The sequence below is a fragment of the Channa argus genome, chromosome 7 (genome assembly GCF_033026475.1).
Source record: "Channa argus isolate prfri chromosome 7, Channa argus male v1.0, whole genome shotgun sequence".
Lineage (NCBI taxonomy): Eukaryota > Metazoa > Chordata > Actinopteri > Anabantiformes > Channidae > Channa > Channa argus.
Window position 1 is genome coordinate 21,893,427 of NC_090203.1, and position 20,149 is coordinate 21,913,575.

The 20,149-nt window shown below is 39.3% G+C and overlaps 1 protein-coding gene across 2 annotated transcripts in view; it reads left to right on the forward strand.

Moving 5' to 3' along the window:
• The first annotated feature begins 4,544 nt into the window (after positions 1-4,544).
• Positions 4,545-20,149, forward strand: part of oxr1a (oxidation resistance 1a) — a 141,551-nt gene continuing 125,946 nt past the window's right edge. For both annotated transcript variants that reach the window (XM_067508913.1, XM_067508915.1), the window contains exons 1-2: positions 4,545-4,701; positions 16,333-16,418. In XM_067508913.1, coding sequence (XP_067365014.1) covers positions 16,402-16,418 — 17 coding nt within the window. In that variant the 5' untranslated portion in view covers positions 4,545-4,701; positions 16,333-16,401. The remainder of the gene's footprint in view (positions 4,702-16,332; positions 16,419-20,149) is intronic.

Consider the following 20,149-nt stretch of genomic DNA (forward strand, 5'->3'; position numbering starts at 1 on the left):
TTTGCTACTCTTAGGGCAGCCAATCAAACTCTAATCATGTATAATAACACATTTATGGTGGGAAGGACAGCTGCTTCTAAGACCAGTAATATATGTTAATTGCTGTTTTTATGTATTCATACTTGTTTAGCATGCCAAAGGGGGCTGGCGTGCATCATTCAAGGAGTGTGGCACCCATACTGATGACATTCAGATTTCCACCCTTTTTTCTTTCGTGAACTGAGCCTGGCATTTGGCTGTGCCCCACGCCTGTAATCATATTGCACATTTCACACACTAGAGAGACATCAGATAATAAAGCTTAGTGGTTCTAGGAGAAGATCCAAGTTTTAGGCAATCCATGACATCAAAAGTATGCCATCATTAAGGGACTGTGAGAGCCTATTTTTGTTTTCATTCACATTTCTGAGCTGTGTATTTCCACTGCACTTGCCATAGAGAGAACAAAGCCAGACTAGCCTGACCATAAACAGTGTCTAGACAAAGCAAAAGCCAACAATAAACCCTGTTTAAGACCTGACTGGTGACTGGAGCCATGTACTGAATTCATTGCAGTAATTAAAAAGCCAGGCTGGACCAAAATGATGAATGTCCCATACTGATTCACTGTCAGTGTGTGTGTGTGTGTGTGTGTGTTTTGTTTCAGGGTATCCAGGGTTGATTACAGCTAATGATGCAGGGCCATCTCAGCCTCTTGCTTCTGTTCCAGCTCCACCTAATTAGGACTGAGAAAAGGATGGTCTAATCAGACAACTGTATCTTCCCTGCAGATGTCATTCAAACAAGACGCTCAGCTCTTGACTCCTACTGTATGCGTGGCCTGTCAAGTCTGAGAACACAGACATGCAGGTCTTTGTCTGTCTGTGCCCTGTGGGAAAGGAGCAAAAACTAATTCCATGAAAGATTGAAACTTAATAACAAGATCGGCCACACTAACAGAAAGAAATTGACGTTGCATGATGTCCTTGACTGCCCAGCTAGGGGTTGTTATTTCTAGTTTGTTCCATGGATTATTGGAGCAGGGTTTAAGGCTTCACTCCAATGGGTGACACAGCTCTAAATCAAACATACAACAGTGTTTGAACTTTGGCCGACAAAGCGTTCATATGATTGCTTTCTTGTGAAATACATGTTCTGTCTATTTTCTTGTAACTTTTCTAGTCAAAACATTCTATGATATTTCATTCTGTTACCCATATTTAGAGATTAATGTGACTGAAGTTTGATTTTATTTAAAATATCAAATCACAGGTATATTAAAATGTCGGTGTAATCCCTAAATAACATTCTTTATATGAGGTGTGGGTGGCAGTGGCTCAGTTGGCCGGTTCGTGCCCCGCTCTTCCCAACCACATGTTGAAGTTTCTTTGGGCAAAACACTGAACCCACTGAACAGCTCATTCCTATCCCCAGCTGCGTAGCCCTGGTCTCATGCCCGGTAGAACCTGGGGAGGGCTGCGTCAGGAAGGGCCACTGGCATACAGACTAGTATATATACATATATACATATATGTATATATATGTATATATATATATTTGTTGTTAAAACTAATAAAAATAACACTGGAGTTCTGTATATTTGGGATTAACACGATGCCACCATGGCCTTTGGCACCCACAGAACAAAAACAGAATGTTCTTTACAGTTTGCTGCTTTGTACACTTTGCTATTCTAATTACATATTGCACATAAACAACATTTGTCCGCAGGCCACATGTGACATCTTCACACTGCTGGTGCACACAGCTGAAGAGGCATCTCTGCATTGCCAAGTCACCTTGATACCAACTTTGACATTTGAGTGGTGACCCAGGCAAACCAATGCTTAATTACACAGTGCCTTTCCCAAACAGCAGAAACTATGTGATGGGTCAGCTGCTGGAAATGAGAAGCCCAGCAGAGCTGGGGTGAAATAATAACTTGTTATTCTGACATTTCTCACATTTCTCTCTGCTCCTGTTTTTTCCTGTCCAGTTTCAGCTCTTTACCAAGCAATGCTGCTGGCTTTTGCTCTCTGCTTTCTGTTTGATCTCAAACACTACAAAAATAACTCCTTAGAAAGACAAATCACATCATAGGGGGAATTTATACGCACACACACAGAGAGAGACACACAGGTGATGCTACTATGTGTACATGAAATCAAATTGTGATTGAGATAGCATGGCAGGAGGCTAAAAAGCCATTTCCTGTTTGTCTTATCGGTTCTCACATACAGCAGGTTAACTGGGTGACATTTCTGCACAGGGTTAGCTTTATCACCAAAGGGCATCGGCAAATACTGCTGGGGCATTCATATCTCACAACATGTTGCTTTGACTTTATTAAATCTGTCTCTCTGAATGGTGGTAAGATGTTCCAAAGCTCCAGCTCAAGGGAAAACTAAGCAGCAGCTGTGATTTAAAGGGATGGAAATGTGGGTTGATTAGTAGTTTAAATATATGTTTTATAAACTGAACATACATATTGTATGAATGAATAATGAAACTAAAAGTCTACTTTGCACATTTCCGTTTCTGCTTAAAATCTTAATCTGCAAAGCAACTGTCGTGAAGAAATGAGAAGCAAAAAGCGCTTTTCCTCTGAAATGTAGAACTGTGGAGGTGTAAATAAAATAATTACAAATAATTAGAATAAATAAAAATCTCTTTGTTTAAAGATAAGTACTTCAAATGTTTACTACTATAGTTTTTATGGTGACAGTGAACTGTACCTGCTCAACACCAGTTAGATGTTACATTTTCATAGCTGTGCCTGGAGTTAAGGTTGCTAGTGTCACACTCAACGTTCTTATCTTTCAGCAGACCTTCTGTCCCTCTAAAGCCAACTAACAGCTTACTATTAGTTACATTTAAATTGATGAATAGCATTTAAACATTTTCTCATCACTAACTCCGAATAGATGTTCTTCGTACATCTCTGCCACACAGTATCACTACAAATACAATTTACACACTCGCTAGGAGCCATTAGAACAAAGTCATTTTGATTCCATTCAATTCAGTTCAGTTGTACTAACCTAGTCTGTGATGTTGCCAGCAATTGTGTCAAAGTGAGACATTTAGCAACATTTTAAGATATTGTCCACATATGACTCGATATGATAAAAGTTTTTTTTTGATCATTCTCTTTAGCTTTATCAAACATTACAGGGAATAGGCCTTGAAAGCATATTTAATATTAAATAATTTTAACTCATTTCACTAATATTGAAATAAATACTGAAATGTGAAGTTAACAAATTGATTCAATCGAATTAATTTGTGCAAGAAAAAGCACACATACTGTACCCACACACACTACAATTAAATGCCTTTATTCTGATGAATGGGTTTGAGGTTCCTTGAAAAAACACTATATAGTACATATAATTGAGTGTCTTACTGGGCATTGTTCTGTCCTAAATATTAGTTAGTGTGAAAAGAAGCACAGAGCCTCTTTATTTGACAAAAAACAGCAACATCTCAGGAAATCCACTGTCTCCTTCATTTATTTATGAGTGTGGTCTGGGGTGTTCAGGAGCATAGGCATCACAGGCATCAGTCTTCGGGCCTCAGTGTTCAGACACCATGCAGCGTTCATTGATTTTAGTCCCTCGCTGCTGAAGTGCACCATCAATCAATACAGTAACAAGTCTTCATTTATACTTGAGAAATGCAGCTTCCAACTCAGTGGATTGTAGGCTTCTGGTTTCCATGTGGCCAAGGAGGCAAAGGTCTGCATTTGGTCTATACAACAACTGATACATGTCTGTACTCAAAAGGTCGTGATACAATGAAGGCACACAGAGTACAAAACTATGTACCATAAATATTAAATTAATGTATAACTACAAACAGCAACTTTTCTAATTCATGGTAGATGTTTTCTTTGGCCCCAACACTGAGCCATTGTGATGTCAATATTCAATTTTCTTGTTTTATCCTGCATAACAAATAATGTGTAAGGACATTGCACTGGATAAGAGGCAGTGGTTTATATGCGATTGTCTTCCCACAAGGCCAAACACTAAACATAAAGCAAAATCCCAAAGTGTGTTTAGTTCATCACTGTGAGTTAGTATGAGTAGTATTGAGTAGACATCAATTTATATTAGGATGCACTATACTATATATACGTGTGTGTACGTGTGTGCGTGCGTGTGTCCTATTTCAATAATCTCATTTATATAATAAAAAGATAATTATAAAATTAATTCTTTTTTAATATTTTAATATCTTTATTCTGTACTGAAAAAGTATTGAGGAGAATCAGGGTGAGGATGAAACCATTAGAACATGGATTCATCAGTGAGTAAATGAAAGAAATTCAATTTTCCATCTCAAATATTCTACTATTTCCCGTAGTGTTTCCACATATTTGCACTTTCTTCACTGCTCGCCTCTGGCTGCATCACATACCAGGATAGCTCTCCCTTCTCCTCCTCCTCCTCCTCCTCCTCCACCACCTCCCCCCCCCCCCCCCCCCCCCGCCCGCCTTGCCGGGACGCCTTCTTGGTATGGTCCGCTCCTCCCCTGACCTACGTCTCAGCGATGGTAGTTTCTATTGGGAGAAGGTCAAATTACTCCGCATGTCTGCTTCTGTGTACATTCCCGCTCCGGTGCACGCCTGACGAGCAAACACTTCCAACGCGAAGTCGTGTGTGTCCGACCATGTCTGCGAGCGTCTGAAGCGGCTCGTCGCATCACGTCCCTCCGAAAGTAAGTACTCACGCACAGAGATGTTCGCCTTCTTTCCCAAATCACTCACCCGGCTTATATTTTGATATGGCCGGATAAGTCGTTTCCTTATAAAGGTTTAATGTTCGTCAAGTGTTGTGTTTCCGTGCTGCCGTGCAGCTCAGGAGCCATGGATGGTTTAAAAATAGCTCTTTAAGGATGCTGCTTCTTCTGATCTTTCCGGACGGTGCAGGTGACATTCAGGTGAAGGCGTCGCTGAAATCCTTCAGAAACACTGAATGCATGTTTTTTAACTTTACTTCTGACAGTATAGTAAAACCACCTTTTAGCCTTTCGACGAATCAGCATTGTTTCTGTGCTACATGTGAAATGCATTTGCAGGCAATGTGAATAAATAACCCAGCAGAAGAAGTCTGGAACTCCCTGTAGGTTTATTATAGGAAAATCTATTGGTAAGCAGGTCTTTTTTACGATGAGTTGCTGATTGAGTTTACTTTAGTCCGTCTACTTTAAATGTTTTCTGAGGTCACTGTTATGTGGGGGTGTGGAAAGTTCACTCCTCAGCAGCTAAAGCTCTGAGGAAGGGAGACTTAATGAACAGAGTTATCAGAGTGCGCCCAAAACTCCCCCCTGCAGAGTAGAAGGCTATGGAGCAAAGCCTATTACACTATTGCATAATGCAATGAGGTATAGCCCCATAAGGTGAAGAATGATCTGCTTCTAGGTACAGTTGGTTGAAGCCTCTAATGTATATTGTCAAGGCTTCATAATCCCTTATTATACTTTTTAATAAAGGGCATCAGAGTGGCTTTAGCATTTCCAGGTATTGGGGCCGAGAGGGGAGCTGTAGTGTCCAGAGACACTGTGCTTTGCGGATGCACAAGGAATAGTTTATTCAAGTTCTGTGAGGTGTTTTAAAGTTTAAAGTTTAAAGCTTAAGTGCATAACAAAGTTCAAGTCATGGAGTAAAACATACTGTATGTCACCTGAGAAATGCCTTGTTATGTTACTCACTAATTTATGAGGATTATGTAAAATTGAAACGTCTTCTCCTGCTCATCAATATACGGTATGTTGGACTTATCTATTTTATTTTATTGGTTTCATTATTTAAAGCACCTACAATTGTGCTAACTAGAACATCATGTGCTATACAAATAAAGTTTGACCGACAGATTACACTGATTTAAATTTGAAATTTAAGCTCTTGGGATGAAACTAAATTTCACTTATCAAAAATGTGACATTAGTGAAAACAACTTCACCCCTGTCATTACTGTACAGGATGGCGCTGACAGACACACATGCACACGCACCTTGAATAATGACTCTCATGATCAAATTATGCATGCTCCTGCTGGCTTTCATAATCCTTCACCCTGCCATCATCAGTGAGTGCTTGCTGTTACCAATTGATTACTGCTTTAAGATTAATGTTGATGAAACTGAGCTATATTCAGTTAGTAAAAATAATAAAATGAACAAATTTAATTATTTCCGTTCCACATCTGTATTTCAAGTATATCCAACTGTTTGTGTTTTGCCTTTTTGCTTATAAGGTGATATTTCTCAGGATGACCTCAACAAAATTCAGTATCTTTCAGTGAAAGAAGTGATGTTTTAACAGCTGCAACTATCTCGTCCATCTCTGCAGCCTCATTAATACACACACACATACACACAGCTCTCAGGTAGGAACTTGTGTGCTTCCCTGAGGAATACACTAACATCTGACTTGTTGCCAGGCAAAGTTGTTTTCAAGAAAACATATATTGTGGAACATTATTTCAGCATTAATATGCTGCCTCTATATACTTTTAAATGAGGTATTCCCCATAACAATATTTAGCACAAACCTTTTAACCTTTCATAACATAAACGAAAATAAGTGAGTGGCTCAGTGCAGATAAAAGTGGATCCTTAGGGAGTCGGTGGTTTCCAGGCACTGCAGTTGAATGTAAAAATGGCTGATCCTGGAAAAAATGTTCTCCCTGAGACCTTAATTGTTCTCATGTGTTCCTAAATGTGCCATGTAGCCAGTGAGGAATTAATATTTGATGTATTTGCAATACATAGGGTTCTCCAGTGTTTTTTTTTTAAGAGCTCCTATATCAGACAGAATATGGAAGCAATGCCTTAAATCTGCTTTTATAACTGGCTGGTACTAATCCATGTCCAAACCCTCACTTCACCTCGAGACTTTGTTGAACTTGTTGCACTGAAAAAGAAATAAGAAGCATTTCAGACACAATAATGCCACATGAGAATGATGATCTTAAATAATAAATCTCTAAAACCAGCCTCCCTCTAATCATGAGCGAAAGCCACAAATCTGGCCCATGATTATAATAGCACTTTGTTCAGTCTTCAGAAGGACGTTTTAGCTGTTCACTCCCAAAATATAGTATTTTACAAATTAAATAAAGTGTTATGTATATAGCTTTTGCTTAATAAATGCCAAAAATGAATTAATGTTAAAACTCAATGAACGCTTGGAAATAGAGCTGGAAGAATCTGATTGGATCAGATCTTTTTAAGGTACAGTCTGTAACTTTTTTTCAAATATCTTTTTAGTAGAAATATGCTCCAGGACTTTTGGAGTGGTTTTGTCAAAGCTTCCTGTGATGTCAGACTCAGGCGTCAGATACACAGTTTTCATGTTGTGGAAAACAGGGGTTATTACCCCCTCGGTGCAAACGTTTTAAGTCCTCCAGACATAAAGTCCAGTCAAGCCAGTACTTTGTAATGGAAAGGCGACAAATGATGCAGAAGATGCTGCCATTGTCTTCAAGTACGCATTGATAAAACATCAAATATAGCTGGGCCCTCAAAGCAGTAGCAACTTCTAAATATATTAGAAGTAAGAAGAATAAGCTACATTTTTTAGCTTTTTATTTATTGTAATTTGATAAAGAGTATTTCCTGAAGGGCTGTGCACTGCATGTTGTGGGATAACAGACTGCAGAAGAGGATAGTGGAGCATAGTGGAGAGGGAGAGCTGCACAGTAGACTGATTTTAAGTCTCATGCCATATTGACAGCTTAAGTTGCATATTGCAGCTTTAAGTAAAAGTAAAATTCTTTTACTACGGTGGAAAAGTTAAACTCCTGCTTTCAAAACTTAATTTGAGGACTTAATTTAAGGACCAAAGTACTTGCATTAAAATATAATTAAAATACCCAACGTTAAGTTGTTGTTATAGCCACAACCTTAAATCCATCTGGTGCTTTTAATAATGGGGTGAACAAGGGTCAGCATAGTGCTGGTCATGATTGACAGGTATCACAACAGCACACCTTGCTGTGTAGCTGCAGACCGGTCAGTGGGCCCATGATGATCCCTGTCCACCACAATTTTAGCACCACCAGGTGGTGTTAATGTTGTGCCTCATCTTTGTGTTTGTTGATGTATTAATGTGTAACTTTCACTAATATTGCAGCTAGTAAAGGTGGAGCAAGTTTAATAACACATCATCATTTATTTAATTATATTTTGTTCGTAGAGTCTATACCTGGAAGTATCTAGGAACTACAGCTGTCAAATAAATGTGGTAGAAGTATAAAGTAACATGGGTTATTACAATACATTACAATGTACTATTCAGCATCTTTTTTATTTCTTACAGTACATCACTTTTAAAGAGACATGGAGGAAGTTTTTAAATCTTGTCAGTCAACTGTATCTGAAGCTCTACGCTAGAACTGAGACTATAGGACTGTGGGTTTCCTGTCACCCACAGTCCCAGCGTACATTTGAATTCTGCCCTTGGTGCCAGTAACAAAACTGCTCATGTATTTTCAAGCCTTTGCAATTATTAGTCTTTCACTGTTTTGGTAATACAGAATTTCTTTGGAATAATTTTTTTTCTAATAATAAAGGTGTGATCTGGCAAAGCTTTAACAGAAAGAGAGAGGGAGACGGACAGGGAGTCGAGAGAGGGACGACGGGGATGGAGTCGGGCATTCACAAGAAACCAATTAGATAATGACAGGGGCAGTGACACGGTGATTTGTTTCCTTCTGTTGTAATGTGATTCCAGGAACCCAGCTGAAAATGAATTTTAAAGCTTCCAAGAAATACGTTCTTCTATTATGTTGCTTTATGGGTCCACAGCAGCTTCGGACATTGATTACAAAGAGGATCCGGAGCTCTCCAGACAGGATGACTACCTTTATGCCACTCTGTTGCCTAGTGTCAGGTGCAGGTCGTCGTAAACGCATAGTGTTTACATGTAGAAGTGTGGATCTGGAGTCACTAAGAAGGTTCCACATATTCCTGATGATGTTATATTGTATCTAAAAGGAAGCTGTGATCACGCAGCCAGACTGTGGCTTATAGCACAGCCCCCCACCCCCCAGTCCCTGCAGCCCTTCCTCACTTTGGTATAAATACCCCGAGGAAGTATTTGTTTTCTCACCCCTCTCTGTGTGACTTTCTTCTCTTTAGTCTGACTCCCTCACTGTTTCCCACCGTCTAATGATGATAATCTCAAAAGACACTTACACAGGATAAACACCCTCAGCAGTCCTCGTAGAAACCGAACAGGTGAACGTGTAGCTAGCTTGGTACTGGGGGCCGGCTCGGTCTCGGTCTATAATAGATTTACCTACATAAACGGCAGCATGGGACTGGTTGGAGGATTATAGAGGATTTGCCATGCTAAGCCACAACCCAGTCCAGTAACACCCCCCTCCCTCTTATGTCTCTTTCTCTACCTCCTCCTCCTTTGAGCTAAGCTCAAATCACCATTTTTATTCCTGTCCTCGCCATCAACTTGCTGCATGGCCAGTGGGGGCTGATCATGTGATTATATGGATAAGATCAAGGAACTCTTTGGATGTTGATGGTTTATAAAGTTTCACAAGGTGGGCTCACTTCCCCTGTTTTCCCGTTTGTCACCCCTGCTGAGGCGGAGGCTTTTATGATGAATCTGTCTGAATTAAGGGCATGATCCCAGTGAATTCCCTTGCTAATCTGTCAGCCAGATGACAGACACCAAAAAAACCTGCACCATGTAACTTGATGGTAAGAAGACCCCATCACTTAAGTTGAGCAAATTTTGCCTTAGCTTTCGCTTTGGGACATTGTTTAAAAGCCGACTGAATCAAAGCAGAGCATTTGTCTCTGTCAGCCTACTTTTACAGTGGAAAGTTACTCAGCAGTCCCCCAAACCAACTGTGCACAGCCCTAACACAAACTGACAGTGTCCTCGCACTTGTTCATAATGTGCAATGAGGTGCTCCACTGGAAAGCTGAGGTTATGTTTCTGTTTTTTAAAAACACTATCTTCATCACCATCATCATCATCGTGATCATGTGCATATAGAAACCTAAGGAACACTCCCAGAACAGAAATAGATCAACTCAAGAAGGCAGAGGCTTATTTTAAGTAGACAGTGAACTGATTCTCAGTAGTTTCTGTGCTGTAATGTTTTCTCTAGGGACTGTGTTATAATGTTGTACAAGCAACCAAGTACATCAGGAGGGTGTGTGCAGTGACTTGACAATGAGACCTGAGCCATTTGCTTGAAAGCTCTAGAAAAACAGTTGAGAGATGAGATTATTTTGCCATATCTTTTTTTGGTGGGGTGGGGCTAAATTTCAGACTTTTGGCATCACACAGCTGGAAAAATAGTTTTCGATCAGCCACGAACACAAAGCATTAAATAGCCTGTTTTTTAAATTTTGTTTTTTGTTAATTTTAAAGGTGTTCTTTTGCTAATTTTCGACCTTTTGGGACACTGTTTCCCTGTGCTCTCTATGTTTATGCTTCATCCACACCAACACTTGAAATACTGGTAATTAGATTTTAAATTATTCAGCATGAACAGATTCAAACCAGCACTTATTTGATGGGTTTAGTGTCACCAGCACTAGCGACTGGAAGTGAAAGGACAACAACAGGAAACAGAAAATAACTTGCAGACCACATAAGGTCAGTACTGTTTACATTTGACACCTGGTAACAAAGTGAATAAATAATGCATAAATAATTTATGCATTATGCAAATATCATTTATTACTTTTTAAGGTTTGTTCTTAGCTGCACTCAAACATAGAATAGCACCAAGGTTATTGGAAATGTTGTCTCCCATAGTGCCTAGTATCCCATATTATCCGTTGAGAGCTTTCATTTTCAAAAAATAAATTCACAGACTATTAGTTTTACAGGGAGCTCCCTTTATAAGCACGCTATTATTTAACCTCGTTATCTTGTATTTTAAATTCATTATTGGACTGGATACTAACGGTTTCACAAAACATATTAAATGAACTCAGCCAGTGTGAACTACCATTCTGAAATGGTAATTTAAGAAATATTTATAGCCTTCCATATTTCCCACTCTTGGTGGATTTCCCATAAGCATAGACTGTGGCTCTAATATCACATGCTTATTATAAATGATATAGCTGTTATGATTCAGGCCAGAACGAGCCTCCTGGTGCTCTATTACGTGGAGGTGGTATAGTGCCCAGATGTATTAGTTGCAGTGAGCCCCAAAACATATTAAAGTAATTATCTTACATTTATATTTTATTGTATTGTCCTTTTTTGTATATAATCAACCCAGTCATTAAAACAATTTCCAAGTCAAGTATTGATATTCTGAGGTCAAAAGATCTCAAGAAGTGAGATTATAAGATCAATGTCAGTACAGAAGTACAATTGGACTATGCAGTGTTTGGGCAGTTTATCCCACCGATACGAGGCTGGGAAATTTTACATTGAAATGATTTATTTGCAGGAGAAACGTGCTCACCCGGGGTAACCCAGTAGTCCAACAATGACACCGCTGACCTCAAGCATATTGCCATTTGGGAGACACAGACAAGATGCCCCAGAGAAGATGAAAACCATGCATCGCGACCATTAGTTCGACGCAAATATGAGAATCAAAAATGACGGAGAGGGTGTATATGCATTGGCCAGTAATTCACTGAGCTTTTCCATAATGGCATTGTGTTTCCTGCCAGGCTAATGTGACCCCTATTAGTCCAGGAAGCATACTGCAATCAGGCTTTGTGTGCGCCACCAGACACAGCTAAGGAATTGAATTGGGGAGAAAGAAAAGATGAGGTGGTGGAGGAGCAAAGATGTAAACAATGGTGAGGTACAGACAATGAGACAACCAGGGGACTTGGGTGGAGAACAGAAGGGAAGATGAGTCATATCACTGCAGCAAACTGGGACCTAATTGAAATGCCCCTGCTACAGATAGACAGATTTAGATTTTGGCCAGCTTGTATTGGAATGTAATACTTAACAAATACTTCATTAGGTGGTGCTTTCTCTTGAGATCTTTACAAAATGCTTTACTTTAAAGTATTTCACATCACTTTTTAATATATAAATGCAAGTTCACCCTTCAAACCTACAGCCACAGTTCATTCTTGTCACACCTTTTTTTTTTTTATATTTCTGAGGTGTATCAAACTGGGGAAGTGGAGTTGCATTGCTTGAAAATGATGTGTCAGCTTTCTATGTTGCTGGGGTTGTGTTGTTTTCCTTCCTTTGCGCTTCCTTATGGCTGCTACTGATTTAGCTGCATGCTGGGCCAGCTAATCCTCCCCTTGATCAATACTTCCACTTCTCCTTACGCTCTGGATTTCATCGAGGAACAGCACAGCCCATCTCTTCGTTTACCTTCTCTGCTCGTCCGTCATTTGTAAACGCAGTGGCACAATGGATGGAGTTTACCGACTTCCTTTGACTGAGATTGCATTTGATCCTATTTCTTTGCGGTTTGTTGTGTTAAGAGTCCACTGAATACATGCTTAGCTCATCTTTGCTAAGCATGGAGCTCAAAGCTGCCCGTGAACATGTCACCCTGTGTCATTGATGTACAGTTTTCAGTGGAAGTGCAGACAGCTATACCTGCTGTCCCCGTGTCCGTCTGAAAGATTGGCCTCAGTCCATTACATGCATGGATGCTGATAGTGTTTGTCAGGATGCTCTGCATGCCCAGAGACAATTAAGCCGAAACACAAGGCTGGCTTAATGAAGCTCAGCAGGAAAAACATCCTCAAACTATGTTCTTTTGTCACAGAGATGGAAGTGGACAAGGTGCATTTGTGTCCGTGGGGAGTACAGGTCCCCAGTGGTGCACTGTTGTGCTATAGACTGTGTAAAGTACAGAAAGACAATTAAAAGTACAGATAAGTTCATTTTAATACCTAATTCAACTTTATGGGCTTTTTATACATGTAATTGTTAAAATGATTAGTGGCACATTTGCAAAGTTAAATTCAGAGGAAACTCTGCCTATGACATTGCACTTGCTGACATAAGATATTACCAGGTAAAAAAAAAAAAATTACAAAGACAACAATTTTAACTTGGCTGCTTAAGTTATCAAGGCTGAGAAAATGAACTTGTTAATCGTCCTTTAGAGGATCAAACCAAGAGCAAGACGTGTATCGGTCCAGGAGGTCAGAAGGAGGAAACAAACCAAGAGGGTACTTAAGGCCTCATCAGGAGAATGCTCAACAACAAATGTCGAAGCAGTTACTGAAGACACAGGCTCACATACTGAACACCCTTTTGGTTGGGACAGCCAGTGTAAGCTTTCTGTGGACTGCTCACTTCCTCAGTATAGTGCTGCCATCATCTATTAGTGCTCCTTCCTCCACTCAAGCAGCCACCTGTGGGCTATGTGTGAGTTCCCCTGATGGGAAGTTATTATTGTCACTCCCTAGTCTCTGCTGCACTGAGCATGGTGTACAGGGAGAGACAAGTCAGACCTTGGAGAATAAGCATCGACTCTGTAAAAATGTTCTTAATAAATAGAACATGAATAACAAAGCAGCTGAGTCCATGTCAATTCATGTTTTGAGTTTCTTACATTTGACTGGACATTGCTTTTATAAAAGTTAGGCTTTTTTTTTTTTTTTTTTAAAGGGTTTGTCAGTTAGTTACTTACTTTTCTTGCGGCAGTGCTGGGTTTGGGAAAGTATTACTGTGTGATGATTTAAAAACTCTTCAACATTGTGAAGGATGAGTCACATTTTAACAGCAATGAAACAGGAAATTGTCTCTGTGCACTCCATGGGCTTTGCATTTTTCCTCTGATTAGATAAATAGTTTACTTCAATGAAAGGAAATATTTTATAATAGTGCATACACCTGCAGCTTTTACAAGCAAGATATTTCATGTCTCATTCAGGGCTCCCTGATGCCATAATGGTTATAAAATGTTTTAGATGTGTACAAACAGAGCCTGTTAACAGATGATGTACTGCACTGCTCGAAGTGAAATGATTTTTGGTACATGGCAATATTGCAGTTTTTTGGTCTGCAAAGCTAACATAGCTCAACAACTGTTGTACAGATTGCTATTGTACAGGCAGAGGTGGTAGAAGTACACAAACTCAATACTTAAACGAAAGTGCATTTTTTTTTTACCCAAGGGAAAAAAAACACCACTATATATAGAAATACTACTTTGAATCCTTTACTCAAGTTCAAGTACAAATGTACTAGGTCTAAAATTAGTACCTCTGTGAATAACCAATGTATTCTCAATAAAACTGAATTTGATGCCATTGATATTACAAATGCACAAATCTATACCAGTTAAATTGGACAAACTCTCAAATGGGAAAACTATGGCACAGAAATGTTACGGTGATTAATTAGATATAGGGTCAAAGTAGCATATTGATTTAGCCTGAAACACATTCCAAAAGACTAGGTAATACCTCTGGAAAAGTTTGAACAGATTTTAACCAATTTAAGAACTGACAGGTGGATAATCCTTAATATAGATCAAATTTTCCCAGTTAATGTGATTTTTGTCTGAAGAATGTTTTATCTGCAAAAAGTGACTATAAACAAAGCTGTAAAATAATTGAAGTAGAGTAAAAGTTCAAGTAACAAGAAATGGAAAACGGCAAAATTGTACTTAAGTACCATAATTAAGTAAATGTACTTAACCACTTACAACCTTTTGGTACAGACATTTAAGGTCCCCAGAGGATTAATACATTTTCAGTATTATTAAGATACTGTGTTCGTAGTCTTATTGTACAGTACAGGCTACCTTTGCGGACTTGGGCTGAACTTTTATGATTTAAAAAAAAAAAAGTATAAGCATAATTTCATTTTATAATGTAATTTTCCATAATCGCTATACAGACAAATAACCAAACTCATGTTTGATTAGTTGTCCGTCTGCAGCCTGGATTAGTTTATTTATCTGTGCCATAGACCTCTGGTGTTGTGGTAATCCTAAAACTAAAAACCACATCAGCCAGACACACTGCTTCACTAGGTGACTTTCTGCCTCCTAGGTGTCTAAATCTGGCCTCACAGCATCAGTAGCATCACTGTGGACTCTTCTGTACACTTCTGTAACTTTTTTTATTCTATTCTATTTTTCAGACGGTGTTGAAACCACCCTTGATGGAGCAGGAAACTAGTGACAAACTGTTGACAACAGCTTTCACCCTTATCTAAAATGTTTGTTTTGTTTGGCTTCTAAAAGTGAGACTACTAATCCCTAATCCAGATAATGGGATTATCAAGGATACGTCATACCTTGAAACTAACCCCCATCTCAACCATTCAACTTAACTGCTGGCTGTGTTTTAAATACTTTCTTTTCTACAAAACATGATAGGATGAAATAATCTTGTGTGTGTGTGTGTGTGTGTTTGTGTGTGTGAGTTTACGGAAGCCACAAATGTTGGTTCTGCACTGCATTGGATTACTGACAGGACTCCATCCATCAGCGTTTTCCATGTCACCTGAATGAATTAACAGATGTTTCCAGTATCACACTACTTTGTGACCTTTATGCCAGCTTATCCAGCTCCCCTCTGCTCCCTGCCAGTATGTGGAGGGAGGGGGGGGAGAGAGACACACACTCCAGGTGTTATAAATGAGACACGGTGGTTGTGTCTGTGTCTAACTGATTGAAAGGAAAAGAAGGAAGATGGGGCTGAGCTGGGCACTTTAATCACCCCATTCTCCCTCCCTGTTCCTCCCTCCTTCCCTCTGGCCCTCCACTCATCTCATTACAGACAAGAGAGGGTGAGAAGTGAGGCCTGCATAGACCTCAGCATTAATTATTGAACCTTCTCTTCTTTTTCTCCAGCTCCACCTCCACAGTCTCTGATAACCTTTATATAAAAGAGCAGAGGCTAACTCCCAGCTATTACACAGTGTGGTGTGTATGTATATATAGCACAGATGTATACATAGAGAGAGAACCGGATTCAGAGACTGTGATATTCAATGGCCTGCATGTGACACATTTGCCTACACAAGCAGATGTATAGTTCCGTCATTTTAATTGCATTTTAATTGTTCCTTATTGCTGCAGTTGAGCTTCAGCCCTAATTAATTCAATTGTGTTTTGAAATGGGTGCTGTTGTGACAAGGTGCAGGAAATGATTTGGAAAAGTGCCATTTGAATCCATACACTGTCTTTGTAATCTTGGCTGAGTTATGCCCCCTGCTTATTGCCTCCCGCCATGCCCAGTCAATTTGACTCGCTCAGCTTGAGGCCAGTTAATGGAGGTTGTTAGGTCAGTGTGGCCGAGGCATCCAGGCAACTTGAGGGCGAGACTTGGCTCTGATGCCGAAAATCTCACTCATATCTCTTTTTTTCTCTTCTATTTTGCTTTGTGTGTGTGTGTGTCTCGCTCCAGGTTTGAAACTCCACATCAAACCTCGACCCTTCCAGAACCACGGAGCAGGAGAAAGAAGACTCTGCCAAGATGTTCAGCACCAAAAGGTCAGCACAACGTCACTTTTGATCTATTCTCATGTGCTCATTGAAAAAAAAAAAACCTCTCAGGGCATTTTAAAATGGATTCTTCTGATAATTACTGACATTTCTGGTCAGCTACATTCCACAGATGACTTTGAATGTGATAAGACACATTGATGTGAAGAAAGCTGAGGGTTGATTTTGGGTCACAGTACAAAAAACATTCCGCTTTTACTGTTTGTTCAGGCTAAAGTCACTTTAAATAACCTGACACTTAACATCCTAATCCATATACAACCTTTGATTATTGTTATTTTTTTCATCCACCGCATTCCTAAATAGAAAGCGCCACAGTAGCCTTTTAACACAAGTGTAAATACTCAGACTAAACCCTTTAAAGGAAATTTAGGAAACCCAGTTCACAGTGCTCCTTGGTTGTGTGTACATTCTCTATTTTTAATGTGGCATGTGGTAGAGTACAGTCTGTGTAAATCATTTATCACTCTGGCTTTTCTGGAGGTTGTCTGCATGGTGGAAGTGGTCACATTGCTTTCTAGTACATGTGAGGTTGGTTACCCGGATCACAACAAAATGCTCTTGGTTGTTTCTTCCGTGTTGTTTTAATGCTGAGTGGAACAGTTTACAGCTTGGGTCTTTACCACTGCATACATTGGTGAGGACAGCCCATTCGTTCTCCCACTGAAACACACAAATGAGGTTTTCTTGAATAATTAATTTCATGAGCGGTAATAGAACAGTGCATTGTGAATCAATAATTTGTTGACTTATTACCTTTTTAACCTAATTTGTTTTCACAGCCTTCAGTTATTTAACATATGTGAAGGTCCTGTGCAGAAGTTGCAGCATACATGAATTTTTCAATGGGAAACCACTGATGTATCATGTATTATTTGTGACCAGGCCATTGTAGGGAGGAAAAAACACATTTATGTGAGAATTTATGATCATGGCTATTCAATAATGATTTTCCACCTTGTCTCCTGTGAGAGATTACTTCAGATTCTCTGAATCTGATATTAACATGATGAAATTCCATAATTCTTTGCAATTTTACAACAACTTAAGTTGTTGAACTGTTTGGTCACACAGTTGCACCCATCATGGTACAGACCTTTTTGAGATCGCTCCACCAGCTGTTTTTTAGCATTACACACCTTTTCCCATCTTGTACTGCCCAATGTGCATTTTTTACAACCTGTTGCTGTAATTGAAGTGATGCGATATCACTTAAAGTATCAAAATTCTGTTTTAAAATTTAATATGTTGTTTTTCCACTACAATCAGTTACAGGTACTGTAATACTTGATTTGCAAATCAGTGCCTCCTGTTGTAATCCTGCACAGGCTCTGCCTCCTCTTCAGTGGATTGAGGACCATTTACAATCCAGCCAACGTTACATGAGATATATGTTACCAATCACATCATACATCAACCTACACCACAGGGATGTGAAAGACTTTTATATTGATAGCAAGATTGGACTGACATTCACCTCCTTAATCTTGATTTAGATTGACAGAGGAGTTGCCACCGCATCGGTTAGATGCATAAGGTTTAGTTAGTTATTCTGTATTTGTCTGCCACCAGGAGGAGATGACACTAAAAACAAAGGCATGTGTTTAGAGGAGGTTCCAGTTTTGTAATAAGATTCAGTCCGAACACTGCTTCCATCCACTGCTCTCCTTGCGTTGTGTGTGATCATCAGACTGCGGGTTAGAAGATGATTAAACCAAGCCAGCTTTCCATCTTCAGGGAGCTGTGTCAGCACTGTCGATGACACCGATACGCTCAAAGTGACTGTAATTGGCTGCCATCTTGAAATTCAAAGACTCCAAAAGCTCATTCACATTTCTGCTGAATATGAAACAAAGCATTTTTCTTCTTCGCTAAACTGCTGAATGAAACACAAAGTGTTTGAGGAAATCTGTGTATCTGTCTGAGATTGCTATGTGGCTTTATCTGTGGGTTTTTTAATGTTGGTTTTCCTCTTGGGTTCCCTTGAGTCGTCTCCAACTACACTTGCATACAATGTGAGAACATAATTAAGTCTTTGATTTAAATTTAATCAAACATTTTAGCAGAGCAGCTTACCTTTTTGATTTGAATGAAGTGTGGAGCCGAGGCGTGAATAATGAATGCAAAGCATTAGCAACTTGTGCGTCTGACTTTGTTTAGTGCACTCTCCTCCTCTGAAATGGACTGGTTTACGATTATGGATAAGCTGAGAATGCAGCATATCCACAGCGTGATTGTTTGTGTCTAAATGTGCTCATTAAAATGTAACTGGAGCACTGTTAATCGGAGTCTTTGATTCTGAAAGAGAACATTTACGAACGATGATGCACCAGCACTTTAATCTGGGTTAGTAATTTAAATGCTCCCTTACTATAGCTTCTTCTAACATTTAATTTTGCTTAAATGTGCAGCATAACCTCAGCCTGATAATCAGTCAAGAGTTAAAATTCACTTGTTCGCTTGATCAACGTGACACCAGCTAAGGATGGTTAATGTTTTTTCTCAGTTATAAGAGAATTAATTGTGTAATTCAACCTCTAGCCACCTGTTCACATGTGTCAAACTCTTCCATGCTTCTCGTCCTTGTTTGTGGTCATGGTTTTGACATCATTTGTCATGGATTATATAAGAACTGGATACTCAAAAGAGGTCACTGTCTCACTTAATTGAGAATTGATCGCTGATGGCTTAAACTTAGTTTCTGGTTTGCTATGAAATTCTGTGGGAGACAAATGTTGCCAACTGTGTAATTTTCTTTTTTTTTTTTTTTCTCACTACATTTGGTGACTTTCTCACCCCTTTAGTGACTTTTTTCTGTAATAATGTGCCAACCGATAAAGAGTGTTTCTGAGCAGACCTTCATTTTTCGGTCTTGAAGAGAGTTGTCAGTGAAAGTGCTCTCACGGTGTCTGGGGTGACTGTGTTCTTTGAGGGAGGGAGAGCAGCAGCCACACATAAATGAGTATGAGCTGTACATGTGCTCACCTAACAACCTAATCCTCAATTTATTTGGTCCGGGAACGTTTTCCCCTCTTTTTTTCTCTCAGTTTGGATCCTCTTTATCCATAATGCATAAATGCATAATAAACTGCACAGAAATGAAAGCAATCGGTTAAATCACTGAAGCTGCATGAATCAATCATCACCAAAATGGATTAGCTTAGTTAAGTTGGTCAGGCAAGTTATGCAAATTGCTACATATGTGGTCAATGAACTGCCAGTTAAACAGTGTTGTTCAACCCCATGTGTAATGAAAGTGAAAGGGAAGGCACCTCAACTGCCTCTTTATAATCGCACCATTTAATCTTAAAGCAAATTCAGTTAAATCCACATGTTATTTGTAATAAACCAATCATTTGCTATTATTTTCACTCCCAACACAAGCTGGCTAGTTTATAACCAGTGACAAAGCCAAAGTGACACATAATCCTGACGCTAGGCATGTTTGTAGCAACTTTTGCACAGGTGTGAAAGATTAGTTCAGTGTCTATTTTTATAATTTTTCCAGTCAAAAGGATTTGTACACGGCTTCTAGTTCCAGATTTTAACCAGTGTGGGTGGACAAAGATTCATTTTAATATCTGGAGAAATGTTGTTACCATGTTGTCAGCCACAGTATTTGCCTGTGAGTATTTATTCCAACCTGTGCTCTTCTTTACTATTCAAATCAGCTTGAATATATTAAGAATGTATAGAATTCTGTCTTCAGTTTATAAATG